The following is a 15634-nucleotide window of genomic DNA, read 5'->3' on the forward strand; positions in this document are numbered from 1 at the left end:
GGAAATAAATTTTCCATCCAAATGGAAAAGAAAAAAAAAAGCTGAGGTAGCAATACTCATATCTGCCAAAATGGGCTTTGAAATGAAGTCCATAACATGTGTCAACAAAGGTCACTACATAGTTATAAAGGAATAGATCCAACAAGAGGATATAATTCTGGTAAACATATATTCACTCAATATAGGAGCACCTAAATATATAAGAAAACTTCTTGAGGACTTTAAGGGAGAGATAGACAATAATACAGCTATCGTGGGGACTTTAACACCCCCACTTACTTCACCGGATAGATCTTCCAAACAAAAAATTAATAAGGAACCGTGACTCTAAATGACACACTAGATCACATGGATCTAGTTAACATTTCACCCCCAAATCTTCAGAATATATATTCTTTGCAAGTGCACATGGGTCATTCACAAAGACAGACCACATGTTAGGACACAAAACAAGTTTCTACAAGTTCAAGAAGATGGAAATAATATCCAGCATCTTCTCAGATCACAGTGAAATGAAATTAGAAATTAATTACAGTAAAAACACCCCAAAACATTCCAACATATGGAGGCTAAATAGCATGTTATTAAACAATGAATGGGTTACCAAGGAGATCAAGAGAGAAATAAAAAACGTCCTTGAAATAAATGAAAATGAAAACACAGTAACCCCATATCTCTGGGACACAGCAAAAGGACTCCTGAGAGAGAAGTCCATAGCACTACTAGGCCTACCTCAAAAAACAAGAAAAATAATAAACTATTTAACCCTACAACTTAAAGAATTAGAAAGAAAACAAGAAAAGCCCAGAGTAAGTAAAAGGGATGAAATAGCAAAGATTAGAGCAGAAAAAAATAACATAGTAGCTAAAAAAAAAAAAAAAAAAAAAAGTAAAGTCAATAAAACCAAGAGCTGGTTCTTTGAAAAGAAAATCAAGATTATCTCTTCCCCTTACCCCCGCCCTCCCCTACTTTCCTTCTGGGGATTGATAGCCTGATCGCTGTTTCTCAGTCATTGGGTCTGTCCCTTTTCATCAGTCTATGTTGTTCTCTATAATCCACAAATGAGTGAGATCATGTGGTATTTATCTTTCTCTGACTGGCTTATTTCACTTAGCATAATGATCAACCGAAGGACTTATATACATGTATATAAGCCAAACCAATGGACATGGACAACAGGGGGATGGGAGCATGAGTGTGCGGGGCGGGGGGGGGGGGGGGGGAGGTTGGGGGTTAATGGGAGGGATGAGGACACATTTGTAATACCTTAACTAATAATAAAAAAAAAAGAGGAAAAAAAAAAGAAAGAAAATCAAGATTAATGAACTGTTAGTCAGACTCATCAAGAAATAGAGAGGACCCAAATAAATAAAATTAGAAATAGAAGCAGTGAAGTAACCATTAACACCATAAATATACAAAGAATTATAAGAAAATACTATGACAACAAGCTGGACTATGTGGATAAAAAGATATATAGACTTTTACAATAATGTAAGATTAGTGCAAGAACCAATAGTACAGATAAGTAAAAAATAACAAGGCCCAAGTATAATAAAAATTTTATGCAAAATATAATAGGAAAAACTAGTGTCAAATGGATGGGTTTTTTTAACAATCTATTTAACCCTTTAACTAATGGTGTGGGGAAATGCCTAGTTATGTGGAAACAATATAGATCTTTGCCTCATACCATACTCCAAAATTAATGTCCCCACGATTTAAAGAGAAAGACAAAGTTATTTTAAATACTACACAAGAATTTCAGTTCTCTGAAGCTATGGACAGAAAAGTAAGCCATGGAAAAATTATAAAGAAGATTTTAAATGTAATAGTATAAAAATGTTAAATGTAAAAATACCAGAAGCAAGTAAATATTGATAATTGTATTTTTAAATATAATAGAAAAGAGGTTTATATCCTTGTGAATTAAAAATCTAATAAAAATCAATGAAAAAATAGAATACTAAGAATCAACAGGAAAATGGGCAAAAGTAAGGAATAGAAATTTGGAAAAGACAATTTGCAAGATTAGTAAACATATGAAAATGTGCAATTGTGCTAGTAATTACAGAAATGGAAATTTAAGTGTGATGACATGCTCCCCCTCCTGAGAACATGCCAGCACCTTTCCCTTCCCCTTCTTCTTCCCTCTCAGATATGCATCTCCTAAACTCTAGGGGACAGCAGGAGCCCTGCAATCAGGGGAGCAATGGCCAGAGGCAGCTCAACCTGGGCTAAACCCCTGAAACTGTCTCCAAAGCGCCCTTTCTCTGATTTGGCTCACTGAGAAATTAGTGTTTTTAGTAACTTAAAAAGTCTGGCATGAGTCCATGACAGAAAGAATGAATTATTACCTACATCATCACTAGAGCCCACAGCTAAAATAGAAGAGTGGCTATTTTACAAGTACCACTTCCAAACTGACACCTAAGCTAACACTATACAATATGCTCTCAGGTATACAGAGTAGCAACCTTTGACTTCCTAGCTGACCTCCATCCATCCCTCTATTCCTCCTTTTCCCTCACCAGCACATCTCCTTCCTACACCCCCAAGAACAATAGTCTGTCATTTAAATGTTGAAATGACAATAGGTTTCTTAGAAATATACAGAGAAAGATGGTAACTTTTTATCTCAAAATGAAAAAGAGAGCAAAAATTTGACAGTGTGTCGCTTCATGTGGCACAAGAATGTTGATCAGCTTCACAAACATATCCGACGAGGGAGGCAAGACCTGTTGGAAGATCACAGCCTGAGCCTATTCATGTGTTGCGTGGTGTCTGAAAGCAGAGCACAGCAATACTGTAGAGATGGCTTACCAATACTGCAGCCCTTCTGAAGCCCCATCTTCAGCAGTTTGCAGCACCCACAGTGATACTCCCAAAGATTTTGCCTCTGTCCTCTCTGTATCATACTTACTGTTTTCAATGTTGAATGTAAAAAAATAAATACAACTCTCATCCAAGAAAATAAAATTTATCTTTAAATTTAGTTTCAAACATGTTCTTCATCTTGTGAAAATATTCTTACATGTCTGATAGCTAGAGCAGAGGGCTTCTGTAACAAGTCGCTTCTACTTACTAAGACTAATCTGAACATTGAGACTGTTTGTTATGGAAATTGTATTTTCTAGGATGTGTATTATAAATAACTGATTTTGTGCATTTCAAGTTTGAAACTATGATAGGGACACAAAATTGAACCCCCCCCCCCCATTATTTTATAATTAATTCACAGATGGTGCCCTTACTAACCTTGCTGTAATTAACTTCACCAGTATATAAACAATGTAAGTTTCCTTGTTAAGAAAAATATTTAGAATTTCTCACTATCCATAATACTTTAAAATGAAGTTTATTTAAAGTTTTTTTAAACTATGTAGAATTGCATTCATCTACAAGGCCTTAATTTTGTGCTCTGCTCTCCAATGCAACCACATAGGTGGAGTGCCATCCATATTTCACCCAGAGAAAACTCCTGGAATTTTGCCAACAACATGACATTCTCATGGTTGCATATAGTCCTTTGGGGATATCTGGGGATCCAGGCTCGTAAGTAATACTATATGTCTCTTCAGAAAGTGTTTCCTTTGATGTAGAGTAAGAGGCTAATGTGAATTATTTTATTTATTGAAATGATTCTATTGGGCTGTGTAATCTTAAGAAACTTACTTAAACTCTTCAGGTAATTCTCCATATATCCAAACTGAGCTAATAAAACCTTCCTCACTTAGATGTTATAGGAATTGATTATACTACATGAATAAAATTACCTAACAGTGCCTAAAATACAGAGGTGATCCATAAATGCTAGTTTAGTTATTTTTGATAGAGCCTCTATGGCCTAAATTCTGAAATTTTAGAATTTTTTATCTCTGTATTCAATGGCAACACTTCTACTATGATGTGTTTCACAGACCAAAGTAGAAATTTTTCTACTTTAATATGATTCCACGAGTTCTATTTCTACTTATTCCACTTCAGGCTACCTGCCTTCTCACATATGTCTTCTTTCACTCCAGCCCTCTCTGTAAGACACATCAAAACATATGTACTTTCTCAAAAAGGCAGCAATATAAATTTGCCTCTCTTGATCTTCCCACACAAAGGACAACTCTTCATTGAGGGCTCGGCAATCACAGAAATTGCTTACAGGTGACCTGAAATGTCCTGGTAGGTTACCAGGTGAATGGGAAGACAGAGGAGGAGGATTGATTAACCACTGCTTCTCATTGATTCTAGCTAAATATCATGCATGTTTTTATTTTTTTAAGGTTGAGTACATATTTCAAACCTATGTTAGAGGATGAACTTCTAAACTCATTGGGGAAAAAGTACAAAAAGACTGCAGCTCAGGTTGCTTTGCGTTTCAACATCCAGCGAGGGATAGTTGTCATTCCTAAAAGCTTTGACCCTAAAATGATCAAAGAAAACTTTCAGGTAAGAGAACTGCTTCTGAAAATGTAAAAAGTAGGATATTTTTTTATTCAAAGAATTTTGTTTAGGCCAAAGCCGGTTTGGCTCAGCGGATAGAGCGTCGGCCTGCGGACTGAAGGGTCCCAGGTTCGATTCCGGTCAAGGGCATGTACCTGGGTTGCAGGCACTTCCCCAGTGGGGGATGTGCAGGAGGCAGCTGATCGATGTTTCTCTCTCATCGATGTTTCTAACTCTCTATCTCTCTCCCTTCCTCTCTGTAAAAAAATCAATAAAATATATTTTAAAAAAACCAAAAAAACAAAAAAACAAAGAATTTTGTTTAGACTAAAAAGAAACTTGTAATTCCTTCATATTTTATTTTATACCAACTCCCTGACACACTCTGCCAATATCTGCTTTTAATTTTAGCTGAATTTAAAACTATTGCTAGCACTTGTGGAAGTGCTTTGCTGATTGTACATTACGGGCTCACTTCAGAAATATTACAGGTTCCATTCTACACCACCAAAATAAAGCGTGAATTGCAATAAGCTAACACAAATATTTTGCTTTCCGAGTACATATAAAAGTTATGTTTCATTATACTGTCTATTAAGTAGTCTAAAAAGGGTACATACTTTAATTTAAAAATAATTTATTGCTAAAAAAATGTTAACCAGCATTCAAGACTTCAGTGAATCGCAATTTTTTTGCTGGTGAAGGGTCTTGCCTTAATGTTGGTGGGCTAAAATTCTAAAAATATTAGAATGGTGGTTGCTGAAGGGTGGGGTGGCTGTGGCAATTTCTTTAAATAAAAAAACAATATTTTCCATTTTGATTAACTCTTCCTTTCATAAACAATTTCTCTGTCATCTGTGATGCTGTTTGATAGCATTTTTACCCACGAACCTTCTTTCAAAATTGGAGTTAATCCTCTCAGGCCCTGCTTTATAGACTAACTTTCTGTAATAATCTTTTGTTGTCATTTCAACAATATCGACAGCATATTCACCAGGAGTAAGTTTCATCTCAAGAAACCACTTTCTTTGCTCACCCATAAAAAGCAATTCCACGTTCATTCAAGTTTTATCATAAGATTGCAGCAATTCAGTCACATCTTCAGGCTCCACTTCTGATTCTAGTTCTCTTGGTATTTCCACCACATTTGTGATTACTTCCTCCACTGAAGTTATCAGTGAGGGTTGGAATCAACTTCTTCCAAACTACTGTAATGTTGATATTTCTACTTCTTCTCATGAATCAGGAATGTTCTTAATGGCATCTAAAATGTGAATCCTTTCCAGGTTTTCAATTTACTTTGTCCAGATCCATCAGAAGAATCCCTACCTATAGCAGTTATAGCCTTACAAAACATATCCTATCTAATAAAAGACAAAAAGGGTAATTAACCGTACCTCTGCTACGCTTCCCATTGGATACTTAGGGCGATATGCAAATTAACCACCAACAAAGAAGGCGGTTAATTTGCGTATGCAGGCACAATGATGGGAGGTGAAAGGGGAAGGATGGAAGAACAGTGATCAGAAACCCAGGCAGCAGGCAAGAGCTTCAGAAGTACCACCTCGCCTTTGGCCCCGTGATTGCATGGCGATCAGAGGGAGAGCCAGGGCGTAGGCCGGGCAGCACCCCTAGGGACCCAGAGGTGCTACCCGGCCTGCGGCCCAGTGGTCACCATGGCGATCGAAGGGAGAGAGAGCCGCATTGGGATAGGAGAACTGGGGCGCAGGCGAGGCGGCACCCCGGTACCCCAGCACCTGACATGCAAAGGTCGGGGATGAAATTACTTTTCCCAACCATATCTGCAAATATCCTGGGAAAGGCATTGCTGCAGACCAAGATCAACAGTAATTGATATAAATGTGAGGAGTCTGGCAGAAGGCTAACCAGGACTCCTTTTGATATTCACAGGGTGAATATCTACATTTTATTACCTGATGCTGACTCAGTGGTCTAAAGCAAACTCCCCCAAGACCTGGCAATCTTACTGTTTGCTAAACATTACCATTGATATGTCTGTTTGCATTCCTGAAGGCAATTGTGTATTCTAGCTAATAAAAGCGGCTGGGAAAGGAGCAACAGGGAGAACTCGACTTCTTTAGTTATTCTCTGGTTCCCTCGATAATTATAAAAATTAATATTCCATCTTGTGTGTATCATTTGCGCATCAGCCCTCCCTCCAAGTCTTTGAACCCACGAAAGCCAAGCTGGCCATGGACTCTCACAAGGCATCACTGAAGAGTTCACAACAACTCTCTTATTTGGCAAGGAAGAAAACAGTTGGCAACGGAAACATTTCCTTACATCAAAGTTAAGGTCCCTCTGAGTAAAAAAGAATATTTCCAACGTAAAGGAGGGAGCAGGCAAAAATAATAGGTTCTCATGAATTCCACTCAAGTTTGAGCATATGACAGAGTCAAAACGAACAAATTAAAACAGACAGTGGACATTCAAATGACCCGAATCAACTGTCACTGTTTGTCACAATAGCAGCAATGCTTATGTGATAATATAGTTTAGCAAACATACAAAACAAGTCACATGATAAGAGAGGTTCAGCTTCTAAAGTAAATTGAATATGTTCTTTAAAACTTCTCATTTCCTCCCCTCTGACTATAATTCTTAATTTTCCAATCAGAAAATTACCCCAGGTGATCCAGTAACATGTAGAACTCCAGTAACCTAACTTATTTAAAAAAAACAAACATACCAACCATTTTAAAAATATTTAAGTTGGTATTTTAGGGTTAAAATTATAGAAGATACTTAGATCCAAATATATTTTCTGAATAGAAACTATTTCAGTTTTTTATTTAAAAAAATAAACATAAAAAATATATAAGTGACACATTTTCCCAAGGAACTCTGAATTGGTACCTTTCCCTCTAACTGTCTTCAAATTAAGAAAATCTATGGAGTTCCCTATACTGCACAAGTTTTAATGAAAGAAAATAAGACTTTCTAAGAGCATCAAATACATGTTTTCTTATTTACAAACATATATACTCTCCTCTCTCTCTCTATCTCTCTCTCTCTCATATATTCTTACCGATTCAGAGAGGAAGGGAGAGGGAGAGAGATAGAAACATCAATGATGAGAGAGAATCATTGATCCGCTGCCTCCTACACGCCCTTTACTGGGGATCAAGCCCACAACCCGGGCATGTGGCCTGACCTGGAATCAAAATGTGACTTCCTGGTTCATAGGTCGATGCTAAACCACTGAGTCACACTGGCAGGGCTCAATTCTAATTTATAAATTCATTCCAAGGACATATACAGCTTGAAAAGCTTTGGAAGTAGTTTCAAAAAAACTGGCTTTTAAGTAACAAGAAAACAGTTATAGAAGAAAGTTTAAATTAAAAGAAAAAAATTGTTTTAATTTATTCAAGAGTGGGAACATCCTCCATGAAAATGTGTACCTTGACTGTGGATGGCTGGGTGGCCTTATCACACTTTAGGAATTCAAATGCTTTTTACAATGAAAAGAAAGAGAGTTTCATCTCATTTCTCTTCCAGGGTAGATGTCTGTCAATAGAACATCAATAAAAGGAGGGACTTGCACAATCAATCCAGAAAGTCAGCAATCTATGAATAATCCAGAACCGAGTATTTATCTCCGCTGCCTCACACCCTCCCCCAGCCAGTGAGCAAGATAATTACTCTCAATCAAGCTAAGTGCCCCCAGTCACAGTGGCCCAATGCTGACATACAAAGCATACAAATAATCCTCACTCTGGCATAAAAGTGATAACTTTCTTGGAAGAAAAGCAGATACTGTAAATTTCTCAAAGTCTTCCTGAAACATTTTTTCAAGTAATTTTTACTTCTTTAGAAAAAATGCATACATGGCAAACCATCCTATCTAATAAAAGACAAATAGGGTAATTGACCGTACTTTTGCTACGCTTCCCACTGGCTAATCAGAACCATTTGCAAATTAACTGCCATGAAAAATGGCGGCTAATTAGCATACTGCAAGCAGGGCTGGCCAGCGCCAGATGCCATCTGGGCCCCGTGTGCGGCCGGGCTTAGACGGCTCGAACGTGTCACCTAAGCCCCGCCCCAGCCGGGACCCATGTGTGCCGCCTAAGCCCTGCTGCCAGCTGGGACCCTATGGCGATCCCAGAGCAGGCAAGTGTGGACGGAGGGGCCCCCCAGGTGGGCCTGCTCCTGGATCGCCAGAGCAGGCAAGGGCGGAGGGCGGGAGGCCCCCAGGTGGGCCTGCTCCTGGGATCGCCATGGCCATCCAAGAGCAGACAAGTGCAGGGGGTGTCCTGCTCCCAGGTGGGCCTGCTCTGGGATCACCAATCCCAGAGCAGGCAAGTGCAGAGGGCATCCCGCACCTAGGTGGGCCTGCTCCTGGGATCGCCATGGCCATCCAAGAGCAGGAAAGTTCCCCACAGGCAGCACCCAGCAGGGCCTGCCCCCATCTCTGCATTGATCCAGTGACCCATGAGCAGGAAAGTGCAGCCTGCAGGCAGCACCCCATCCTGGCCACAGCTCAAGGGAGAGAAAAAAACACAGTGAAGGCCAGGAGCCTGAGAGATCAACACAGAGGGGTGCCTGCTCCAAGCCTCCATGGTGTGGCTGGGGGCAGGCGCCCAGCAGACACACACACACACACACAGACACACACACACACACACACACACACACACACACACAGGACGCCTGCTCCAAGCCTCTGCTGCCAGTCTGTGGCCGTCAGTAGGACATCCACTGAGGGCTCCCAGACTGTGAGAGGGGCAGGCTGGGCTGAGGGAACCCCACCCCCAAGTGCACGAATTTCATGCACTGGGCCTCTAGTCTGTAATAAAAGGCCCATTCTATAAAATTTTACCTGGTCCTACTCATATCTGCAATCATAACCATATTTACAGACAAATATATCTATACTAATAAAAAAGTAATATGCTAATTAGACTGGGAGACCTTCCACGAAACCTTCCAGATGTTCTTCTGGACAAAGCCATGGTGGCAGGGCTGAGGTAGAGGCGGTTAGAGACCAAGAAGGGAGGGCAGTTGTGGGTGATCAAGCTGGTGGGGGGTGGGGCCGTTGGGGGTAAGCAGACCATCAGGGGGCCAGTTGGGGGCAAGCAGGCCATCAGCAGGGCTCAGTTGGAGGTGATCAGGGCAGTGGGGGGGGGGGCAGTTTGGAGTGAGCAGGCCAGCAGGAGGACAGTACCAGATGAGCAGGCCAGTGGGGAGGGAAGGTAGGGGTGAGCAGGTCAGCAGTGGGGGGCAGTTTGGGGTGATCAGGCTGGCGGGGGGGGGGGGGACAATTTGGGGGCAAACAGGCCGGCAGCAGGGGGGGGGGGCAGTTGGGGGTGAGCAGGCCGGCAGGCAGAGTGGTTAGAGGTAATCAGGCAAGCAGGCAGGCAGGTGAGCAGTTAGGAGCCAGCAGTCCCAGATTGCGAGAAGGATATCTGACTGTTAGTTTAGGCCCGAGCTCTGTAAACTGGCAGTAGGACATCCTTTGAGGGGTCACAAATTGGAGAGGGTGCAGGCCAGGCTGAGGAACACACCAAACCCTGTGCACAAATTTCGTGCACCAGGCCACTGGTTTCTTAAATAATAAGACTTGAAAGTCAAAGTTACTCCTGGACCCATAAGCTGCAGAATGGATGTTGTGTTAGCAGGCCTGAAAACATTAATCTCATTGTACATCTTCATCAGAGTTCTTGAGTGACTGGATACATTGTTATATTTTGAAATAAATTTATTGTTTTTCTGAACAGTGGATGTCAACAGTGGGCTCAAAACATTCAGCAAATCATGTTATCATTCCAGCTTTGTTTTTCCAGAGTAGATTTAGCATAATACTTAAAATTCTAGTTTTTCAAAATGGTAAATGACTATTTGCTTCAACGTAAGGTCACCAGCTGCATTAATCCTTAAGTAGAGAGTCATCCCTATTTCATTGCTGGAGTTGAGGTCATGTGAAAAACAGCCCTACTAGATGGTGGAAGGGAAGTTCATAAAAGGAAAAAGTGGGATTCTGTGATTAGCCAAGAGAAGAAAGAATACTAGACAGTAATATCAACTACTGACACTATTTTAACACTTTCCCAAATTCCTCACAGTAAAAAGTCATTGACACTGTTTTTAGCCATCTTAAAAGAGAAAGCCACTGCAAGGCTAATGTGTAGGCTCATCAAAATTTTTTTAAAAAAACAACTACAAATTATGCCCTGGCTGGTTTGGCTCAATGGATTGAGCATCAGCCTGGGGACGGAAGGGTCCCAGGTTTGATTCCAGTCAGGAGCGTGATTCTAGGCTCTGGTCAGGGGCACATGTGAAAGCAACCAATTGATGTGTCTCTCTCACATCGATGTTTCTCTCCCCTTCCTTTCCACTCTCTCTAAAAATCAATAGAAAAATATCCTCGGATGAGGATTAACAAACAACAACAAAAACAAAAACTACAAATTTTGAGGTATCTGAAACAAAAGTGTTCATGGATTCAAAACTTTACTGTTCAGCCCCGCCAGTGTGGCTCAGTGATTAAGCATCAACCTATGAACCAGAAGGTCACAATTGGATTCCAGTCAGGGCATATGCCTGGGTTGCGGGCTCAATCACCACTGCAAAGCATGCAGGAGGCAGCCAATCAAAGAGTCTATTTCATCATTGATATTTCTCTACTTCCCCTTCCCTTCCTCTTTGAAATCAATAGAAATATTTTTTAAATAATGAGAGAAGTGATTAAAAGGACAAAACAAACGTTTTTTGAAAGTACAAAAGCAAATTTAGAGATAAGGGAATATTTTTTAAGTGTACACAGGCTCAAGTCCAGAATCAAAAGTTCAGCGTCTTATCCAGAATTAATAAGAATTCTTCAGATGTTGTGAACATACATTGTTTCCCAGCATTTAAAATTTCTTGCAAGATGTCCCTAACAGAATTATCTTAAGACAAAGTGCAGAAGAGAATTCCGGATCCACTTCCATTAGGTGGACCCCCAGCACTAGACCAACTCCTCTTAGACATTTTCAGAGATGTTCATAAATCTTAGAATGTTTCCAATTGCTGATCCCACTCCACAATCCAAAGCTTGACCCATATCTTATCTTTTAAAATGTCTGTCTTTTATTTCTGTTATTTCAGATCTTTGACTTTTCTCTCACTACAGAAGAAATGAAGAGCATCGAAACCTTGAATACAGATGTCCGCGTAGTGCGTCTGCTCATGTGAGTTCTGGGGGATCCTTAATCAGGTACCACCCGGTGGTGTTAGATTGAAAAGCATCACCAAGTGGGCTCTTATGAACCCGGACCTATGTCCACAGAAAGCACAAGGCTAAAGGCCACTGGGCAGCATATTCTGAATATTAAATTGGTCTGGGTAAATTACATTCATTCTAGGAACTCCCTGTAAATCTACATTTTTATTTAAAAGAGGATTTCTGGCATTTATATCACATCCTATGACAGGTTAAGGCATGGCAGGCTAAAGACCTTAAGAAGAATTTAGTCATAGTGTATAAATAATACGATTCAAATTAACACAATCACACCACAATTATTCAAACACCATATGTATTTCTTCCTAAAAATCAAAGTGATGCACGAATCAATAAAAAATACTTCCTGAGACAGATACATGGGAGTGTAGTAGAAAGAGCATCAAGTTGAGAGCCAAGAAACTAGTTTTATTTTATTTATTGTTGACACTATTACAGATGTACCCATCCTCCCCTTTACCCACACCTACCCAGCTCAGACCGCACCCCCTCCTCTCTCTGGCCATCACCATACTGTTGTCTGTATCCATGGGCTATGTATATATGTTCTTTGACTAATCAAGAAATTAGTTTTAGATGAATGCTCACCTATAAGATTTGAAACTTCTAGTTCCACCATTCTAGCTCCATCCATCTACAAGTAAAATTCCTAACACTTCTTCAAATGTTGCCAGATTTTGTTATTTAATGAGGTAGCCCTTTATTCTCTAAATATTATTGGTCCTTGAAAATAAAAAGTGAATACACATGCATGGTATGTATATACATATGCACAATTTTTTCTTCTTAATCATTCTTTATTAATATTTCCAGTTCTTCACATCACCTGAATAGTCATCTTCTCTTTACAATCTTCTCTTTAACTGAGCAATATAAATGCTCATAAAAATAATTCGTACACTTTGGATACTTTGGACCCCAAGTATTTCAAGATCAAAAACTGCTGTGACTGTATTAATATCAAATTTCTGAATCCATTTCTGAATGAATAAAATAGCTTCCTACGGTGAATTTTCCAGGGAAAAATATTTTGACATCTAACTGCAAAAATGAAGGAATAAACAAACTCAGAAATAAAAAAACATGTAGGTTAATTAATAGCTTTGGAAAATAAATGGTTTCTATTGAATAAATATTAAATTAGGAAGAGATAGTAGGATGTAGTCAGTCCACCAATGTACTGATTATTTTCATAGACAATTAGTTGGTAATACTACTTATTTTGACATTTGAAATGTTTAATGCCTAATTCTAGAAACACTGAAAAAATAACTCATCATACCAGGAATAGAAAAATCTCAAGGAGAAATAAATATTAGACCCCGTGGGTCAAAAAATTGTATTATTTAGGCACGTTGGGCCATGAGTCTTTTTTGTTTTTCATCCAGTTTATTCTTGACTGGATTTCAGAGCATTTTTCTGTTTTAATTTAATCTGTATTTTATTTTAATTTATATTTTAATTTTTTAAATTAAATCTTTATTATTGAAAGTATTACATATGTCCTCTTTCTCCCCCATTAATCCCTTCTAGCCTGCCCTGGCCCCTGCCCCAGGCCTTCACGACCCTATTGTCTGTGTCCATGTGTATTTTAATTGAAAGCTCATAGTACTTGTATGAATACTATGCTATTGCTATTTAAGAGACAGGTTCATCATCATCACTGTCATCATTATAGCAGAAACTTCCTTTGCTGGTCATCACCTTCTATATCTCAAACTATCAACTCTCAGGAGGCCTAGTGAGAAGGGGGAGGAAGCACTGTACTGAGAAGAGGGTGACCTTGATTGGTGACAGAGCTGTGAAGAGAAGGCCTATTTGGTTCCTCTATCAGGACAGCAGAAGGGAGGGAGGAGTTGGAAAGAGGCAGGCTTCACTCACCTCCTGTGTTTTTGTTCTGAGCAAAATGTTGGTGTAGAGGCAACCAGCCCCCTCTATGCCCAAACACACACACTGAAACCTCCAGGGCTTTAGTAAAAGTGCTGGCTTGATGAAAACTGGGAGGAGGTGGGTAAGAAACCTAAGGAATGATTAACAGAGAGACGGAGTGGTCGCTGAAATTGTCAGAAGATGCTAGTAACACATACAGCTGTGCGACTTTGGAATGAAAGTTTTTCCCTTGTTTTGGCAGGTGGTCTGGTCATCCTGACTATCCATTCCATGATGAATACTGACTTCAGAGAGCTCCTGCACTTATTTTTCCCTGCGTGTGTACCATGACCTTTGGCTGGGTGCTTCCCCCACACGTGGAAGTGAAAAGGGTTTTACTCTCCTCAGATGAAGTGGTGATGGGCTTAACTTCTGTATAAGAGAAGTGACTTTGACTTAGCTATGTTGAAGAAAAAAAATGTTTAAATCTGTTGAAATAATAGTTTGGAATTAAATAATTAAATTGTCAGCAAAGCCATAATGATGTGGTGGGTGTGGGTTTCCATCACTTTTTATTCATTTTACCCAGCTTTCGGGATGGATAACTGCTAGTTTTCTCCTGCACGCTGTAAAGGGAATGAGCTTCCACATAACTGGTGATCACACTCACTGCCTATCACTCCTGCCCCCATGTATCATACAGCCAGCATTATGCAAAATGGCTTGAGACTATCCACATACACAAATAAAACCCTGTACTGTAAGACGGTCCAAAGATAACTATTTTAAAAGAAGGCTTTTAATAACATACTGAAAAAAGCTTTATAACATGTTTAAAGTATTACTGGGATAATTGTGTCAATTTCAATGAAGCACGTTCCAAAGATCACTGGTAATTTTACTCAAAGGTTTTCAAAGTGAATAAGAAGATTATTAGAATTCTGCAAGAGAAATATATCTATTTTCAATTCACTAAAGCAATATATTTTATTCATTTATATTGGGTCACTTTCACAGAACAAGAGAGGTCTTTAAAAAGTATTTGTCCACAAAATACGTTTTAAAAAATAAAAAGTATTTGTCCATACCAATTGCTTATAATCTTCAATGACCTGAAAATATACACTTCTGAGAAATTATCACTTTAAAAACATTTGATCTGTACTTATTATTTCCACTGATTCTAATATTAATGTTTATAATGCTGTGCTCTGGAAAATGTATTGTTCACAAATATTAATAAATTATGGTAACTTACTCAACCACATGGATCTCCATTTTGTTGTAGGGGTAGTGGGCTGGTCATCTGAATTCAATTCAAGTAAAAAACCTTGATCGAGTTCATATTGCACATTTAGCACTGGGTAGAGAGGGGAGAAAAAGAACAGAAACGAAAATGAAAGAACAGAAACTTGAGTCCTGATCTCATTTGTCAAATCACTTCAAAGTATTTTGAGAGGGCTGGGGTGGAGGAGGGACCATACCTATCAAACCATTTTTTTAAATTGATTTTTAGAGTAAGAGGAAGAAAGAGGGGGAGACAGAAAAAGAGAGAGAGAAACATCAATGTAGAGTCAAACATCGATCCACTGCCTCCTGCAAGCCCCTAAATGGGATCAAACCCACAACCTGGACTTTCACTTGACAGAGAATCAAACTGGTGACCTCTCAGTGCTTGGGACAAAGCTCAACCAACTGAGCCACACCAGCCAAGACTCAAACCATTTTTTAAAAAAAGGCAATAGAAAAAGATCCCCATCAGTTCTCAGGGAAAAAATATAAATTTCTAAAAATTGGGAGAGGGGAATCCTCACTTAGTCATGACAGTGATGCTGAGGATAGAAAACAGAAAGGTCAAGAAAGAGTGACAGTCTGATATGAGCTTCCGCATGTCACTTCTTCCTCCATTCTCACTCCTCTCAAGCTTTCCATTTATTTTTGGGTGAATTGTATCCCCAAAATTTGTATGTTGAAGTCCTAGCTCCCAGTACCTCAGAATGTGACCTTATTTTGAAATAAGGCCATTGCAAAAGCAAATAGCTATGATAAGGTCTTTGGGGTGGACCTTAATCCAATATGAAG

The 15634-nt window shown here is 39.4% G+C and overlaps 1 protein-coding gene across 1 annotated transcript in view; it reads left to right on the top strand.

Annotated features, from left to right (window-relative positions):
- LOC308526865 (aldo-keto reductase family 1 member D1-like) overlaps positions 1-13857 on the top strand; it is a gene marked incomplete at both ends in the record, with an annotated part of 48665 nt that extends 34808 nt beyond the window's left edge. The window contains 4 exons of the mRNA XM_081102116.1: positions 3446-3555; positions 4278-4443; positions 11548-11630; positions 13815-13857. Coding sequence (XP_080958242.1) covers positions 3446-3555; positions 4278-4443; positions 11548-11630; positions 13815-13857 — 402 coding nt within the window. The remainder of the gene's footprint in view (positions 1-3445; positions 3556-4277; positions 4444-11547; positions 11631-13814) is intronic.
- Positions 13858-15634: the final 1777 nt, after the last annotated feature.

Source organism: Myotis nattereri, assembly GCF_964212035.1.
Source record: "Myotis nattereri genome assembly, chromosome: 11".
Taxonomy (NCBI): Eukaryota; Metazoa; Chordata; class Mammalia; order Chiroptera; family Vespertilionidae; genus Myotis; species Myotis nattereri.